The sequence below is a fragment of the Haliotis rufescens genome, unplaced genomic scaffold (genome assembly GCF_023055435.1).
Source record: "Haliotis rufescens isolate VD_foot unplaced genomic scaffold, xgHalRufe1.0.p SCAF_1, whole genome shotgun sequence".
In the NCBI taxonomy this organism is placed as follows: domain Eukaryota; kingdom Metazoa; phylum Mollusca; class Gastropoda; order Lepetellida; family Haliotidae; genus Haliotis; species Haliotis rufescens.
Window position 1 is genome coordinate 14,986,755 of NW_025963779.1, and position 19,003 is coordinate 15,005,757.

Consider the following 19,003-nt stretch of genomic DNA (forward strand, 5'->3'; position numbering starts at 1 on the left):
TTAATATCATGTGCAGAACTTGAACTCAACGCTTGCAATGGAACTGTCACCGCGTCCTCCCGTCATAAATACCTGACAACGCCAGGCTACCCGGGACTCTACTCCAAGTAAGTGAGTGAGTGAGCTGGATTTAACGCCGCTTTCAACAGTATTCCAGATATATATCACGGCGTGTCAGCTTGATGTGGGAGGAAAACCGGAAGCGATGCATGGCTCAGACGTTTGACCATTTGGTGAAATCCACGAGCTAGGGTGAATCTGGGATTCGAATCCGCGATCATTGATTTCTGACGAAACTCTGCCCAGCGAACTGACGCGGCTAAGATTCCAAATAAGAAGTTATTAAATATATCCATTTACCGACAATCCAGACTAAAACATGTAGGTTGTTTGTTTCTGGTATATAGGACCGTCAAGATCCGGGATGGAATTGATCTTCTGCAACCTATGCTTCTTGCAAGAGGCGACTGACGGTATCGGGTGGTCAGGCTCGCTGGCTTTGTTGGTGCATGTCTTCATATCCCAATTGCGTGGATCGATGCTCATGATGTCAATCACTGGATTCTCTGGTCCAGACCTGATTATTTACAGAATGCCGTCATATAGCTGGAATATTGCTGGGTGCGGCAATAAACAGCAAACAAAAACAAAACTCTCGCATTAAAACACAGAGTGTGTACGCGCGGGCATATGACCACGGAGTATGCTGTTCACTGTGTCGGATTAACGAGACTGACTTCTTTGATAGGCATTTAGAAGTAGGAGAACTAAGTAAGGATAAGAATTTAAAGACTGATTAATGAGTGATTTCGGTAATTCGTTGCAAATTCGTGTGAAACTCTCGGATTAATGTGTCTAAATAGCGCTGATTTAATCGGTTCCCATCATTAGTGTTGAATTGTACCATCATTAGTGTAAGGAAGCCGTCTTGTCGGATTGACTGTATGTATAGCAGGGAGCGTAATCTGCGTTTCTTATCTTGCGGGCGTTAGATGATAGCTGCATTCAATTGTAATCGAAATCATTCAATAATTTCATGCATGTGTTATATTAGTTTAAATAAAAGCGACAAAATCTAACCACAAAAATCTGCCGAAAGCAGGTATTCTCGAAATCGGCAGCAAAACTCTAGTGACTAGGAACACTTCATAGACAACAAGTTAATGTGTGTTTGTTTGTTTGTTGTTTAACGCCGCACTCAGCAATATTCCAGCTATATGACGGCGATCTGTAAATTACTGTCTGGACCAGACAATCCAGTGATTGAAACCATGAGCATCGATCCACGCAATTAGAATACGGCGACATGCATCAACCAAGTCAGCGAGCCTGACAACCCGATTCCGTTAGTTGCCCTGACAACAATATAGTCTCCTTTTACGACAAAAATGGTAGTTGGAGAGTTGTACCCCGGATAAGAATTAGTTATGCAATAATTATGTTCAACATTTGAGGCATGTGAATAATTTCTTTGCCAGTAACTTAGACTGTTCGTGGACAATACGAGGTGTATATGGAACACGGATAACAGTAACTGTGGAGGATGCGGACATTGAAAGCTCGCCACGCTGCAAAAACGACTACGCACAGGTCATTGACGGTAGGTGGTAATGTCATTGAGGGACTTAACAACGAAGGTACAGCAATGTATGATGGTTCATGTAATGTTTAAAAATATCGGTATTTCCAGGATGAGATAGACCGCCTCCGTGGTCTAGAGGTAGAGTGTCCGCCCGGAGAGCGGAAGGTCCGGGGTTCGATCCCCTGCCGCGTCATACCAAAAGACGTTGAAAGATGGTACTGTCTGGCGCTCGGCATTAAGGGGCTGACACAAGGACCTGTTGGCTTGGTATTCATGTTAAACTGCGGCATGGTATCTCAGTGGGCTAGCACTATAAATCCGCATCAGTCTGGATTAGTACAAGCAGCCACACACAAACACACACACACGTGAATGCACGTCGCTATATAAGTGCAATAATCTTGGACGAGACGTTAAACCCAATTTCACCTCACCTCACCTCACCTCACCAGGATGAGATCTAGAGGACGTTTAATGTATACAAGAAGAAAAGGACATACATTCACGCAGCATGCTCGTGTCAACACTGCTTCAAAATAACTCTTATTAATTAAATTCTTTTCCACAAAGAATTACGTGCATTACAAAATATGATATTTGACTATTCACTAAACCTATATACATATACTATTCACATTGTTCTTTGTTGGGGATAGCCTTGAGGATAACGTGTTCGCTCGTTACGCAGAAGGCTCGGGGTTCGATTCCCCACATGAGTAAACTATGTAAAGTCCATTCCTGGTGTCCCATATGTGATGTTGCTTGAATGTTGCTTGAAGCGGCGTAAAACCATAGGCACTCACTCTTTTTGCATGTTTAACTGTTCACAGTTGCAGACGGTTCTAAAGAACTTGGGCGTTTCTGTGGCACCGATAAGAACACTTATGTCAGTTCTGGTCTAGAGGTCGAGATCGCTATCCACAGTGATGGTAACACTAGAGGGCGTGGCTTCAAGATCATGTACACTGTAGGAGATAGTAGTTCCCGCACAACTTCAGCTACAAGAACAACTACAGGTACGTATATGAAGAAGTCTGTCTTCAAAATTCTTATTGTTTTTGTTTAACGTAAAATACGTGGTATTTATTAAGGCTGTTTTGAAACATATCAGTTATATGTTTAAAGACGCTCAGAATTCAAACATTTGTATGAGACATTTCCCCACAATATAAAGAGGGAGACAGCTGATCGTCTTGCAAGCAAGAACACCTACGTACACTTCAGTGACCATTGGCTGAATAATAGGTGGTGGCATGTTCCCTGGCATGTTGTACAACCAGATATATATAATATGTATGTGTGGTATGTGTAGTTGTTGTAAGGTGTTGTTATCTATATTGGAACAAACAATGGCATGAATAACAATTTGCACCCTTGAAAAAAACCCACTGAAATCTACACAGTTGTTAGCGATAAAAATGCGGGATAGGGATATATGGATGTAACACGATATGCTATTAAGGTCTTGGTTTTTTAATTGTATAAAATCTCTGACACTTCAAGTCAATATGTTCAAGAGGACGTTTGAAGCCACTGAACATACCTTTAAAAGAAATGACAAAATGCCTTTGACATTCAAATTCAAGTCAAGTTAAGTTTTTGATCCGCATTTAAAGGTTTGAAGAACGTGAAGACAGGCCTTTTTATGTCGATGCATTTTTACATATAACTGTACATGTATATCACATCGATACCTTTATCATATGCATGTACATGTAGATCATATTGATGTTTTCTTACATATACATGTGCATGTAGATCATATTGATGTCTTCTTACGTATGCATGTGCATGTAGATCATATTGATGTTTTCTTACATATACATGTGCATGTAGATCATATTGATGTTTCCTGACATATACATGTGCATGTAGATCATATTGATGTTTTCTTACATATACATGTGCATGTAGATCATATTGATGTTTTCTTACATATACATGTGCATGTAGATCATATTGATGTCTTCTTACATATACATGTGCATGTAGATCATATTGATGTTTTCTTACATATACATGTGCATGTAGATCATATTGATGTTTTCTTACATATACATGTGCATGTAGATCATATGGATGTTTTCTTACATATGCATGTGCATGTAGATCATATTGATGTTTTCTTACATATGCATGTGCATGTAGATCATATTGATGTTTTCTTACATATGCATATGCGTGTAGATCATATTGATGTCCTCTTACATATGCATGTGCATGTAGATCATATTGATGTTTTCTTACATATACATGTGCATGTAGATCATATTGATGCCTTAAATATGTGTACATATATATCATACCGATGCATGCTTCATATGTTTTGATTAACATATGGATCATATCGATGCCTTATTTCATAATATAATATACATGAACATATGTATCACATTGATGTCTTTTTCATATGCCTTACATGTGTCATTGTTCCAGAGTCTACCAATGGAGCTACAAGTCAGCTGTTGAACGGATTATTGATTGCCGTTATTGCTCTTATTCTCTAGCCGCCTGAAGTATTTTGCTGCCATAAGTTTGGACGGTGGGACGTATGGTAATTGAATGGGAAATCCATGCACTGTCAAGTAGTTGAAGGTTTCTGATATAACAAACAATGTATACATGCAGTTTATTTGCGAAAAATGCCATTTATATTATTACAGACACTTACAATTCCAACATTTATATGACACATTTCACAATAATGAGAGCGTGACATTTGTTGCCGTACAATGTCTTGCAAGGACATGTAAGTACGCTTCAGTGACTACTAGTATATATTTTTCTAACGCAAGGTTGACAATGTAATGATTTTGATATGTATTATTGTGACGTTTTTTGTTTAAAAGTGTAACGTAGCCTTATTTGTTGGACATTACTTTTAACAGTTTGAATGTATTGCATATTGTTGATATTTAACAACTTTTAAATTTTGTCACAGAGATGATTCTAGCACTGGCATGAAGGTGTTTCTGTTATATTTTGTTTGACTTTTCAAGGCAGCATACGGAACTCACAATAATTCCCCGAATAAGCGTCGTGCTTGTTATTATTTTGGAAGATCCTTTGACCCGGCGCTTATTGAGGCGTATCAACATTCGTTTTCAATATTGTATCAAATGACACCATGTCTCTTCGTTGCGTTGGTTAACTACGATTAATATAAGATGAACGGTGCCTTTATAAAAAGCATGACTCGCTTCAGGAGCATAATGAAAAATTTTATATACACACCAGTCAAGTGTTAAAAGTGCCTTTTGCTATTCAGAATTATTATTTTATTTGTTTTAAGTTTTGGAAGTTTTTATCGTTTCCAAGGCAACGCGGCGGATTTATGTGAAACATAAGAGTGATGTTCAGGTGCCGTTTGCTTTTCGATCCATTTTTAACTAATATATTTTGCACTTCGAAGGCAAATTAATTGTACTTTGTTCAAATGTTCAAATGTAGGTAGGATTCGTTTCCAGAAAATAGTCTTTTTTATTGATAAGACTTTGTATATACATCAGGCAACTGCTGAACTGGTGACTTTTGCAATGTAGGAATTAATATTTTTAATGTTTGCGCTTCCCTGACAAACATTCAACTGAGGTGGGCTGTGTATCCAAAGCCAAGCATATACACATTTAATTATTTCTCTTACAAAGATCAGATCAATTATATTCTACTTTCACATTGAGAAAACTAGGCTGAAGTTTTAACATGAGTATCGCAGAAATACCAAACTGTTGTGCATTTTGTGTACACATCAAATTATTAGATACCTTGTACACTGTTTGGGTAATTTAACTAATGCAGGTTCAGGTTCAACAGATTTAAACGGTCTCTGATATGAAGATGCAGTGTTATTAACCTCCTAAAGATTTTAGTGTAGTTCAAAATGAAGGACCTGTTTCTATAGTTTCCCTGTGTTCCAAACAATTTCAACTTAATAGTTATTCGGATGTCTAGATGCGACTAGACTTTCATGCTCTGCATCACTAATTCATATTGTGTGATGTAACAAATACTTCTTGTTGACTGCTCCATGTGATGTGATGTGAAGGGGCAGACCGTGCAATATTCGGACAACATTTAGTTTTGTCTGAGACAGAATGTGTCACTTCTCTGAAAGGAGAAACCAAACTATTTCATGTTTTCAAAGACATCTAGCATATCCAGTGAAAACGTTTATAGGACGTACAACCTAAGGTCAACATATGTTCTTCAAAAACATCAAAATATACTACTTAAAAGAAGTTAAGCATCACCCGATTCTTTCATATTGGTAATGTTAATCTGTCATGACATGAGAGATTAACTTTTGTTATATGAAAGAATCAGGTGATCCTTAACTTCTTTTGAGTAGTCTATATTTTTATTTCATTTTATTTGTGTAAGATATATATATATGGATATGTAACTTTGTATGACATACAATAATTATTTATAAATACCTAAGTCAAAGACTTTAAAATCAGAAAACTACAAGAAGCCATCAACAATAAAAGACTCCAACCACCAATCAACCGTGATCAAGGCTATTACATTCCCCCTGCGTACCATCAACTCATCAAAGTCCCCAAGGGGCGGTCGGGTAGCCTAGTGGTTAAAGCGTTCGCTCGTCACCCGGGTTCGATTCCCGATATGGGTACAATGTGTGAAGCCCATTTCTGGTGTCTCCCGCAGGATATTGCTGGAATATTGTTAAAAGCGGCGTAAAACAATACATCACTCTGGGGGAGACGGGTAATTAGTGAGTGATCAACCAAGCGATTACTTACCGTAATTAAATCCTCTAAAAGCGTAGGCCAAATGGGAAGTAGGCCATTTGGGAGGACACCGTATAAACACTGCCCCATACCTGTATATAAGCTTGTCAACCACACTCTGTACATCACTTGCTTGATAACAGCGTTAGAACCTACATCGTAACGTCGCTCCTATTTGTAATAAAGAAGTTGTCCGTCCATAAGTATTATTTTTACTTTGCCTCTAAAACAAGATAATTTACTGGATCTTGAACCTACACCGACACGTCACTCTTAATTGTAATAAAGAAGTTATTAATCTATTAATTCTTATCCTTGCTTATTATTGACACAACCATTACACACAAAAATATTTGCCTCAAAAGAAAAAAAAAATTAGCGATACAGTAAATTATATTGTTTTAGAGGAGTTGTTCATCCATAAATTCTTATCCATACTTAGTACTCCACCTTATAAATGCCTTTCAAAGAAGTGTCAATCACAGACGAATCATCTCCATAATGCCCATGCCAACTTTCACTACACATGAAAGTCATACCTCTGTGACAACAGGGGTATCAGGATCCGTGTTGCATCTTATTGGTATTGGGGGGCACGGGTGACCCAGTCGTCTAAGGCGCCGCGATTCGCCGTGGAGGGTTGCGTCCTTTGGGCACGCCAGAAACCTATGATTGTGGGCTCGAATCCCGGTTCACCCCAATTATGTTTCTAGGTATGTCAGCACCATACCCGTGCTCGTGGGTTTCACCCAAGTGGTAAACGTCTGAGACCTGCATCCCTTCGGGCTTTCCTCCCACATTAAGCTGACACGCCGCGATATAACTGGAATACTGTTAAAACCGGCGTTAAACCAAACTCACTCACCCACTCTTATTGGTATTGAGCTGAAAAATGACATCGACAGCGGCCAATGTGTGTCATCGACATTGAGATCAACATTTTCTATTTAATGTCTGGGAGCTTAACTATTTTTAACCTGTTTTGTAACATAAACAGACGCTCAATTATTTCTTTGTCATATCTCGGGACAGATACTTTACAATGAGAAGCATTTGTCAATCTTTTTCTGTAAACAGGGGCTTTCTCAGAAGAAATTCCTCATTATAATGGCACTGTTTATTTCTCATCTTGTCAGCTGTTAATACATATGTTCTGAGTGAATGTTTCACAACTATTCCCTTATGGTCTATGTTTGATGAAAGTAATGAAAACATTACATTAGTGATGTCTGATGCAATTCCCTGTTTTGACTTGTAAAATAATATGTTCCCGTGTTTATGAGGGTGAAAAAGGAACATGTTTTTGTGTATTTGTGGCGGTGGGGCAGGATATGCTCACCTTTTCGCGAAAACCTTGTATCATCACAGATGACAGTCGATGATAAAGCCATGCTCATGATATAGTCGGAATCGGAAATCGGACTCTACTTTTAGCACATATTTCTTATGAGTATGGAAATGGTTTTGTCGCTTTTTACGGATCTAAACATTTTACTCAATGCATTCTGTCCTCGGTGTAGGCCAAACATTATACATGCAGTTTGTTCTCAATAACCATCAAAAGTACAACCCTTGATTCGGACAATGCTGTAGTTATAATATAGTGTCTACACAGTTGTCACTTTTATATGAGAAGCGTCTTGGTAGCCCAGTCCAGTAGTGCCGTAGACCGAGTTCGATTCAGGGATACACTGTGTGAAGCCGTGATATTGCTGGAATAATGCTATAAACGGCGTAAAATACAACACACACACTCTTCACTGTTATATGCTACGTCCCCTATTGTTGTCACATTACGCGTGTCCCTCCTGCATGTACGTATGTATGAGTAAATGAATATATTTGTTTCGATAAAACTGAATCGATGAAAAAGCAAATGATACATTTAGTAGAATACTCTCTATCAGACCGAGTCTCAGTGTCAAAGATAAAAAAAACAAACTATAGGAATTTTTATTATACATGCATGACATTTTAACCTTACAGTTATCCGAGCGAGGTCGACAAACATGACCATGGCACTGGTAGTATAGCGCAGCATTCCCGGCCAACTACCTCACAACATCACAACAAAAAATACACTGTTACAAAGTTGGGTTTTTTAAATATAATAAATATTTATGCTGATAGTTTTAATAAAAACAACATCTGGTTTTGCTGGTGTAACACAAAATATCAAGTCTTCATACACAATCCCATAAGAACAAGCTATTCTGACACCTGTAAAATGGTATACCTGACAAGAGGTAATATCCCTGAAGTTAATGAGTGAGTGAGTGATCATCAGTTGGGTTTAACGCCGATTTTAACAGTATTCCAGTTATATCATGGCGTGTCAGCTTAATATGGGAGGAAAGCCCGAAGTGATGCAGGTCTCAGACGTTTACCACTTCGGTGAAACCCACGAGCACGGGCATGGTGCTGACAAACTTAGAAACATAATCGTGGCGAACCGGGGTTCGAACCCACAATCATATGTTTCTGGCGTGCCTAAGGAACGACTGTGATACATTTTCATTATACTTGAATCATACGGCGACCACTTCGTCCTGTAGTTCCCTTTGTACCGACTTTGAATCGGTCTGGTTCTGATCCTCTTGTAAATTTGCATTGGCGTTGCATTGTTGTCCTCTTCTAACGGTATTTCACTGATCCTGCAACGGTATTGTACTATACTAGTATTTCACTCTGGTTAATATCTTTGCAATGCTAGTGCCCCGTTTCGCTCTGACTATGCTGTTTCACTATGGCCAAGTGCCAATGCTGTTTCACTATGGTCAAGTGCCAATGGCGTTTCACCATGGTCCCCTGAAAATGGTGTTTCAATATTGTCCTGGGACAGTGGTGTTTCATTGCAGTCCTCTCTTGGTATTACATAGTGATTCTGTTGTAATATCACACTGTGGTCCTCTGGCACTGATATTGCACTCTGGTCCTCTTGCACAGGTATTGCACTCTGGTCCCCTTGCACAGGTATAGTTCTGTGGCGTTCTTGTATAGATATTGCTCTGTGGTCTTCATGCAGTGGTGAACCGGTATTCTCCTCACTCATTGTCACGACGTCCCAGTAGGCAGGGGGGTTTTCCCTGGGGTGAAATGCCACGACCTCCCTTGAAGGGGATACAACTACTGACCAGTAATCAGGGGGGTTACTCTCCACGCCTGATGAAACTGATGGCGTTTGTTGTCCTGTGTTTTGGGGGCGGTTCCAGCACGTTTTACGGACAACGTGCCTTGTTATCACAGAAAAAATAGCCACTGCTATCAATAAACAAGCGGCAATTCCTAGTATAACCCCTGTTGATAGCGACGACGCTGAAAACAAGTAGCACCTTAGCATTAAATAATAATCAAGTGTTCACTATTTACTGGTTTGTGAAGATGTCACTATAAAGTTCATTAAAATACATATATGAGCATAATCTGCAATTTCATGTGATTCTATTCATTAAGTAGTGTAAGATGTTAAACCACGATGAAATACATGTCGGTTACCTCTGTGGTAAAAAAACGGGTAAGGTTCTGACACAAAACGACCGCCTCCGTGGTCTAATTTTAGAGCGTCCGCCCGGAGAGCGGAAGGTCCGGGGTTCGATCCCCGGCCGCGTCATACCAAAATACGTTAAAAGATGGTACTTGTTGTTACCCTGTCTGACGCTCGGCATTAAGGGGCTAAAAGAAGGACTGGTCGGCTCGGAGTCAGTAACAGTGTCTGAGTGGGGTATTCATATTAAACTGCGGCATGGTATCTCAGTGTGCTAGCACTATAAATCGGCATCAGTCCGGACTAGTACAAGCAGCCACACACACACACACACACACACATACACGTGTAGGCACGTCGCTATATAAGTGCAATAATCTTGGACGCGACGTTAAACCCCATTTCACCTCACCTCATCTGACACAAAACTCAAACCAGGGCGCATCTGGGATTCGAACCCTTGATCATATAATTCCGCCTTAGGGACACAACTATGTGCTTCGATTGCAGCGCATTAGATGGCTGCGTCACAACTGCCACCAGAGAATATTGATTTTATACCGCGTCCATGCTTTTAATGACAAAGAAGCATGGAAGAGTATGTAAATATGATAATGTCTTTCTACTAAATATAAACGCGCACCAGTATACATACCGTTATCAGTGCCAACAGACACATTGCTCATATTCCCCATGGAAAATTCATTTGTGCAATACCAAACATCAAATTTGAATTGGACACCGACTGGCGTCTTTGAGTAGACAAAGGTTTGGTTGCCAGTACTTCTAAGCAGCGGAGAGTTCATATCACACCATCTCCCTAGGATAGTCGCATCACTGTCGAACCCTGAAATACAAATCAACATATGTCTGAGTGAGTGAGTGAATTGGGTTTATCATACCTCCATGTCAGAATGATGAGGTCTGATTGGCCAACGTGATCTTGATCAAATACTGTGTAACCCGCCTTGAAGGGTAATACACTTCTCAGAGGGGAAAATAAATCTCTTATACCCAACCACAAGCACAACCATCTTCCCGAGGCAAGGGAGTTAACTGACTTTAAAAGTCCAGTTTCCACCCTTGCCGAACTAGGCTGGAATTACTGGGATCGATCGTAGCGCCACCAGTGGCTTTTACCAGTTATGTCCCTTCTAAGCCTCTCCTATGGACCAATTAGATTCAAGCTCTCGTATATCACTTTCGTTTGCTTCACACAAAATGGTGGGACCCAATCAGGACGATCTGATCGATAATCAAGATCTATATTGTGATAAAACGGGTCTTACATCAGATCACGTGAGCACCTTGATTAATAACATGAAACGATTTGGAAAATATTTGCTGACAACGAGTTGGCGGTGCACATGCTTTGCAAATCCTGCAATCGACCGAAATCTGCACGACAGTTTACGAACCGGATTTCGGTTTCGGTGCGCGATTTCGATTGGACTATGCATAGACTCGTTAGTCCAGCCAAAATGTAACTCCATAATACCAGCCTAGTTAGGCAAGGGTGGAAACTGGACTTTTATAGTCAGTTTACTCTCTTGCCTCGGGAAGATGAAGCACAACAGGCTACACGTGCATTTCTGCGACAGAATAATTCCTTTATACCCCGCTTCAAAGCAAAAAGCCACACGCTTTTTCCGAGCCAATGTCACGTGACATAGCGCAAGCAAACCTCATCTCCATCGAGCAGCTGTTTTCTATAAATTTGGAATATATTTGAAATATTTTACGTCATATTGAAACATGTCGGTAAGATAAATTCGTCGTTGTAGCAGGATCGCGAGGGATCCATGGGGTTTTATGTACCCTCGTGATCCTGCTACAACTTATATTAGACCCGTGAAGATCCGGGGTAGAATAAGTCTTTAGCAACCCATGCTTGCCGTAAAAGGTGACTATGCTTGTCGTAAGAGGCGACTAACTGGATCGGGTGGTAACTCTCGCTGACTTGGTTGATGCATGTCATCGATCCCAATTGCGTGGATCGATGTTCATGATGTCAATCCCTGAACCTCCGTCATATAGCTGGAATACTGCTGAGTGCCGTGTTAAACAACAAACAAACCAACAACTTATAATAACGCCGCTTTCTACAGTGTCTCAGTCATATCACTGCATGTCAACGTGACGTGGGAGGAAAGCTCACAGTGATGCAGATCTTAGACACAGGTATGATGTTGACAACCAAGAAACAAAATCACGACGTATCTCAGTCTTTAGGGATCTAGGGTACGATTCTCTTTTAATTTTCCATTACTAATTGTATTTATTGATTGACGTTTTAAATTAACTATACCTCTCTATCACAATAGAGACTCGAAGCGGTTTAAAAGCATACACAACCTTCCCCGCGAGTTGTTTTCATTGATAAACATTTGCAATGTCTACAGTCCTCCCTCGTTATGTCACCTTTCGTCATGCGGAAAACGTGACAATATGACCAGCGTGGCATTTTAACCAGGGAGGTGAAAACTAGACCTTACTGACATGATGTAAATATAAGATTATATGACAATATATTTAAGCCTACAGAAAAGTACGGTGGCCCATACCCGCCACTGGTGAGATCATTTTTCACTGTATGCCTCTATATTTTATCTGGCGACCGCCGCTGATACTTCCAATGGTGAGATCTAATTCTCTGCTAATGGCTCATCAAGAAGGTGATACCTACTTCAGAATCAAAGCTCAATCTTACGGTTACAATCTCCAACCTGTCGATTGCCGGGGCACTGATCAGGAAGTAATTCTGGTCACGCCTGGTATGCCAATTTGAAACGAAAAGTATCTCGCAAAATATAGAGGCATACAGTGAAAAATGATCTCACCAGTGTCACCGCTGTCATTCTTGGTCTACAACTCACCATCATAGACGTCGAGATATGTCATCATACAGTTTCGAATGTTGGTCATCTCAGGGAACTGAACAAGAAGGCAAACAATATTGTCCGGACCAAACGCTGTTATTCTCCACCAACAAGACACATCACTGAAAGAATAATACATTTACTTCTCAACATGGGATCCTTTCAAGAGTGTGTGGATGGTAACTGCAAAAAAAACCCATTTGTTTGTTTGTTTGTTGTTTAACGCTGCACTTAGCACTTTTCCAGCTATATGACGGCAGTCTTTAAATGATCTAGTCAGGACCAGACAATCCGGTGATTAACATCATGAGCAAAGATCTACGCAATTGGAATCCGATGGCATGAATCAACAAAGTCACTGAGTCTGACCACACGATCCCGTTAGTCGCCTATTACGACAAGCATGGATTGCTGAAGATCAAAGTCTCAATACGTGTCGATAAAATACGTGTGGATAAAATAACTGTGATCATATTCTTGTTTACCATCACCATATTGAGATGAATCAGAGGCAAATAACTACTATTCTTCTTTGTGACCAATTCATTTGTAAGATCACCGTTTCGTTTGCTCTGAGTAAAGAAGTGCGAGCAGGCTGAACATTGAGAGTGGTATCTTTGCATGACAGTACTTAACAGTGCCTGTCTTTACTTCCTGCTTTTAAAGGAACACTGCGACAATTATGACACAGCTGCGGGACACACCTTTTACACATATCATAATACAAACGTCTTAAAGACGCACTTGCCCCAGACAAAAGGTTAGTTCTAGTATATTTGATTTACATCCTAAAACACCCTTTCAACTATGTGGAGCACGGATGACCAAGTCGTCTGAGGACCCGTAATTCGCTGAACAGAGTTGCGTCCCTTGGATACGCCAGAAACCTATGATCGAGTTCAAATCCCGGTTCGCCTCTTCGTTTCTATGTTTGTCAGAGCACCATACCCGCGCTCGTGGGTACCAAAGTGGTGAAGGTCTAAGACCTGCATAACTCCGGGTTTCTTCATACTTCTAGCGATACGCCGTGATATAACCGCAATGTTGTTTAAAGCGGCATTTAGCCTAATTCACTCACTCCTAACTCTGAAATCTGGCATTTTATCATTTATATGAGTCTAGTGCTTAATGACACGATTAGACAGAGAGAATGTTTCACTTTACAACGTGACTCTCTTTACAACATCTGCGCCAGATCGTGGAACATAGTCTTGTTTAAGGGGGTATTGATGCGGCTCTAAAGCTGCCTCTACCTACAATTTGTTGCTAGGGTATACATGCGGAGAGGTAAATTTCAGGACCGTGGGGCCAGCGATGATGCCGGAATCGTTCCTGCATTGAAGGGTCTGGACCATACCTGAAATATGTCAACAACCAATAGTCATTGAGTAGGGAGAGAAAGAAAGAGAGAGACAGACAGACAGACAGACAGACAGACAGACATAGGCAGAGACAGACACAGAGACTCACAGAGGGGAAGAGAGATGGGAGTGACATATGAGAAGGAACAGTGAAAAGAGAAGGAGAGGAGAGAGAGACACACAGAGACACAGAGAGAGGGGGAGGGGAAGAGATCGGGTGAATGGTGAAGAGCAGAGATAGGATGAGGGGAGAGAATGAGAGCGACACACAGAGAGGGGAGGGGAAGAGATGGGGTGATTGATGAGGAGCAGAGATAGGATGAGGGAGAGAATGAGAGCGACACAGAGAGAGGGGGAGGGAAAGAGATGGGTGATTGATGAGGAGCAGAGATAGGATGAGGGGAGAGAATGAGAGTGACACACAGACAGGGGAGAGGGGAACAGATGGGGATGATTGGTGAGGAGTGGAGATAGGATGAGGGGAGAGAATGAGAGCGACACACAGAGAGGGGAGGGGAAGAGATGGGGTGATTGATGAGGAGCAGAGATAGGATGAGGGAGAGAATGAAAGCGACACAGAGAGAGGGGAGGGGAAGAGATGGGGTGATTGATGAGGAGCAGAGATAGGATGAGGGGAGAGAATGAGAGCGACACACAGAGAGGGGAGGGGAAGAGATGGGGTGATTGATGAGGAGCAGAGATAGGATGAGGGGAGAGAAAGAGAAAGACACACAGAGAGGGGGAGGGGAGGAGATGGGGTGATTGATGAGGAGCAGAGAAAGGATGAGGGGAGAGAGAGTGAAACAGAGAGAGGGGGGGGAGAAAAAATGAGGAGGGTAGTGGAAAAGAGAGAGATAGGGAGAGTGGAGGGAAGATGTGGGGTGACAGATAAGAAGGAACAGAGAAAAGATGGGGAGGGGAAAGGGAGAGAGACACATACACAGAAAGGAAGAGAGGAGGGAAAGAGATGGGTGACAGATGAGGAGTGGAGAAAAGATGAGGAGGGTAGAGGAAAGGAGAGAGGGATAGGGAAGAGTGGAGGGACAAAATGGGGTGACAGATAGGAAGGAGCAGAGAAAAGATGAGGAGGGGAAGGGAGAGGGAGATAGGGAGAGTGACGGGGAAAGATGTGGAGACAAATGAGGAGCGGAGATAAGATGTGGAGAGGAGGGGGAGCGAGAGAGAATGAGAGAGAGATAGGAAAGAATTGAGGGAAAAGATGGGGTGACAGATAAGGAGCAGAGAAAATATGAGGAGGAGCGAGAGACACACAGAAAGATAGGGGAGAGTTGAGGGGAAAGATGTGGAGACAAATGAAGAGTAGAGAAAGAATGAGAGGGAGCGAGAGAGAAAGAGAGAGGGGGAAAAGAGGTGAGTGACTTGATAGGAAGGACCGAAGAAAATATGAGAAGGGGAGAGGAAGAGAGAGAGAGAGAGGGGGAAGAGGAGGGGGAAAATATGGGAAGACAGATGATATGGAGCAGAGAAAGAGGGGAGAGAAAGAGACACACACACACACACACACACACACACACACACACACACACACACACACACACACACACACACACACACACAGAAAGAACGAAAGGGAAGAGATGGGTGACATGTGAGGACCGGGGAAATGACGAGGGAGAGAAAGATAGAGACATATAGAAAGAGGGGAGAGAGAGTGTCATGTGTCAAATCAAACACAGCATGTTACTTCAAGAATAGTGCATACAAAGGCTTGGGGCAAGTGGAGCGTAAACAAATACTGCCGTAGATATTATCTTGCATGAAACCAGTTATCACGAGACCTATACAGACTGACGCAAGCGTTTACAAATAGCTTGTGATTTAGAGCATATCAATTACTGAACCAAAACCAGCTAAAGACGTCCAAGCACTTACTATAACATGTTCAATGTTCAATATTACATGACTTAATCAACGTTGATACAACGCGGAAGTAGGGCGCGTATATCGAATGGACGATAGAGCGAGTATTGAACACATCAAGGTAATCAATAGCGTAGAGTAAAGACTGACATGGAGACCGACCTGACGCGGCAAGCAGTAGGTACACCTGTGCACGAATACTCCTCTCTGGAGACATCGTAACTGCAGAACACAACTTCTACACTTGATCTGACTGTTTGGCCAGTCACTCTGACGGCCACGCGTGTACCGCCTATAACCCGCTTCACGACAGCATGCTGCTAAATGTAGGGATCAAGTTTGCTGTGTCATGATATGCTTCGGTGGATATATATCCGGTATTGAGAAATGTTAACGCAGTGTTGATTGTGTCCACATAACGTCTCAGCAAAGGAAAGTTTTATATATCTGAGCTCTGACGGGTCCGCCCTACATTTTTTAAAAGCAATATATTTTGTGTTAGCAATACATTCAGTTTACATTAAGTAGCAAATAAAGCACCTACTATTGGAAATGTTGGAGTGTTCTTGTTCATGGCAAATGTTGTCATTTGTTGTTTATGTTGTGTGTGGATGTTATACTTGCTGTTATTCTTATAGTTTAGTTGTTTGCATCTTGTTGTGTAGACCTAGATGCACCCTATTTTGGTCTGATGTTATTCAGGGGGCACGGGTGGCCCTGTCGTCTAAGGCGCCGCGATTCGCTGTGCAGAGTTGCGTCCCTTGGACACGCCAGAAACCTATGATTGTGGGTTCGAATGCCGATTCGCCCCGATTATGTTTCTAGCTTTGTCAGCACCATACCCGTGCTCGTGGGTTTCACCGAAGTGGTAAACGTCTGAGACCTGCATCACTTCGGTCTTTCCTCCCACATTAAGCTGACACGCCGCGATATGACTGGAATATCTGTTAAAAGCGGCGTTAAACACAACTCACTCACTCACTCACTCTGGTGTTATTCAACAGATTAATATAGCCGGCTAGGTATATACCCTTCCTTCCCACATTTATACTAGATGCTTAGCATTCACAAAAAAATGCACATTTATTGTCATGAATATCACTATTTTGTTAACAGAATCATACAAATGTTGTTGGTTGGTTATTTGTCAGGAGTAGGAGGTGAGATGAGGTGAGGTGAAATTGGGTTTAACGCCGCGTCCAAGATTATTGCACTTATATAGCGACGTGCATGCACGTGTGTGTGTGGCTGCTTGTACTAGTCCGGACTGATGCCTATTTATAGTGCGAGCACACTAAGATACCATGCCGCAGTTTAACATGAATACCCCACTCAGACACAGTATACTGACTCCGAGCCGACCAGTCCTTGTTTTAGCCCTTTAATGTCGAGCGCACGGCAGGGTAACAACAAGTACCATCTTTTACCCCGAACCTTCCGCTCTCCGGGCGGACACTCTACCACTAGACCACGGAGGCGGTGTCAGGAGTAGGAGCAGCAGAAGCAGAAGCAGCAGTAGCAGCAGCAAGAGTCGGGTTTTACACCGCTTTTACCAATTCCAGCAATATCAGGACGGGGAACACATGAAATGGGCTTCACACATTGTGCCCATGTAAGGAACCAGGGTCGGCTGTACCCCAGCCATGCAGCCATGGCCTGTAAACAAACCAGACAACCAAGAGATGGACCTGAAAGCAAGTCACACGAAATCGTATTTACTGACTAAAACGATACTATAACATTAATTTAACATTAATCATGTTTGCTGTGTTCACCTGCAGAGATTCTGCTGCCTATAAGTTAAGGAAAACTTTAAGACCTATGTTCCCCGCTTTGAACAGTGTTTCAGTAATGTCAAGCCGTGTCATGTGCAGAATCTCACCGTATCAGAGGTACACACAACCAAATGTTTTCCCATAGGTTGGTTGTTGGTTGGTTGGCCGCACTCAGCAATATTCCAGCTATATGACAGCGGTCTGTAAATAATCGAGTCTGGACCAGAAAATTCAGTAATTAATATCATGAGCATCGATCCACGCAATCGGGATCGATGACATGCATCAACCAAGTCAGCGAGCCTGACCACCCGATCCCGTTAGTCGCCTTTTACGACAAGCATAGTCACCTTTTACGGCAAGCATGGGTTCTGAAGACCTATTCTACCCCGGAATCTTCACGAGTGTTTTCCAATAGGCTTCTATAATAACGATATATTTGTTTATATACAACTGAGCATTCAACAGCTATCGCATGTATATTTGTACACAGTCTGGCCTTAAAGCAGCAATAAAAACAAAATAATAGACCAGCTTCGCCAGCTCCTTTTCCGAGGGCAGGAAGCTAAACACATGTACACCAGCCCCAGTTCTGCCACACGTCACATGCTTGAAAATATATGTGGTCACATTCAGCCTATGTAATCAAATTAAGAAAGACAGCACTAAGTATTCAAAAAAACATGGTCAGTTTTAATTACTGAAGGACGTACATAACATAAAATGGATGTACAAAATCTTACATAAAATCATCCAATCACAGCTGCTAGATGATTTAATCTGCACTGAAGTCTAATTCTGATGTTGGTGCAGTAGAACCTCAGACGACTGCCAGCCGTCCTCCCACTATCGTCATAACCAGCGAGTCTACAATAGACATCTTTGTATAGTCTCCATGCTATGGCATACTTTTCATTTTCGGACTACTCTCTCTTTTTTACCGCATTGTCTTCTCAAGCACGGCCGTGTTAAAGCAATATTGAAAATATGACATTAGTGGTTGATTTATGCTTTGTGTCATTATTTTTAAATTTCTTTTCCCATAGTTTTGCAAATGAAAAGAGCAAATATCGCACGAGCAGAGCTGACCATGACCCAACCAATCGGGCGAGAATTACTCATCAACATCAACGTATACTTCTTTATCATAACACGATTGAACTTTTTCGGAAATATTGACGTCTTCCACACCACGAGTGACCTTTGATGCACAATTGATGCCCATGGGAATGCCTAAATGCCCCCCCCCCCCCCCCCCCCCCCCCCACCCTCCCCAAGTGCTACAGACGT

At 41.8% G+C, this 19,003-nt stretch overlaps 2 protein-coding genes across 3 annotated transcripts in view; one reads left to right on the top strand and one right to left on the bottom strand.

Annotated features, from left to right (window-relative positions):
- The window catches only part of LOC124148975 (cubilin-like), a 28,932-nt gene extending 22,401 nt beyond the window's left edge, over positions 1-6,531 (top strand). The window contains exons 17-20 of the mRNA XM_046520281.2: positions 17-107; positions 1,479-1,600; positions 2,413-2,598; positions 4,019-6,531. Coding sequence (XP_046376237.2) covers positions 17-107; positions 1,479-1,600; positions 2,413-2,598; positions 4,019-4,089 — 470 coding nt within the window. The 3' untranslated portion in view covers positions 4,090-6,531. The remainder of the gene's footprint in view (positions 1-16; positions 108-1,478; positions 1,601-2,412; positions 2,599-4,018) is intronic.
- A 1,737-nt stretch (positions 6,532-8,268) lies between these two features.
- Positions 8,269-16,299, bottom strand: LOC124148979. Of its 2 annotated transcripts, none has more exons than XM_046520292.2 (5): positions 16,089-16,299; positions 13,954-14,053; positions 12,694-12,818; positions 10,473-10,664; positions 8,269-9,648 (listed from the first exon to the last, which is right to left on the bottom strand). In XM_046520292.2, exons 1-5 carry the CDS (start codon positions 16,153-16,155, stop codon positions 9,065-9,067), a joined length of 1,068 nt encoding a protein of 355 aa, XP_046376248.2. In that variant the 5' UTR covers positions 16,156-16,299; the 3' UTR covers positions 8,269-9,064. The 2 variants fall into 2 exon arrangements, with proteins under 2 accessions (XP_046376248.2, XP_046376257.2); XM_046520301.2 differs by having other exon boundaries at positions 8,270-9,648; positions 16,101-16,298.
- Between the last annotated feature and the right edge of the window lie 2,704 nt (positions 16,300-19,003).

What these genes read in the sequence shown, in the direction of transcription:
- LOC124148979 (XM_046520292.2), bottom strand. Translation starts at nt 16,155, where the DNA reads ATGTCTCCAGAGAGGAGTATTCGTGCACAGGTGTACCTACTGCTTGCC. An exon ending in GTATACCCTAGCAACAAATT is followed by an intron (nt 12,819 to 13,953) that starts GTAGGTAGAGGC and finishes TTATTCTTTCAG; the next exon opens with TGATGTGTCTTGTTGGTGGA. An exon ending in ATATCTCGACGTCTATGATG is followed by an intron (nt 10,665 to 12,693) that starts GTGAGTTGTAGA and finishes TTTGTATTTCAG; the next exon opens with GGTTCGACAGTGATGCGACT.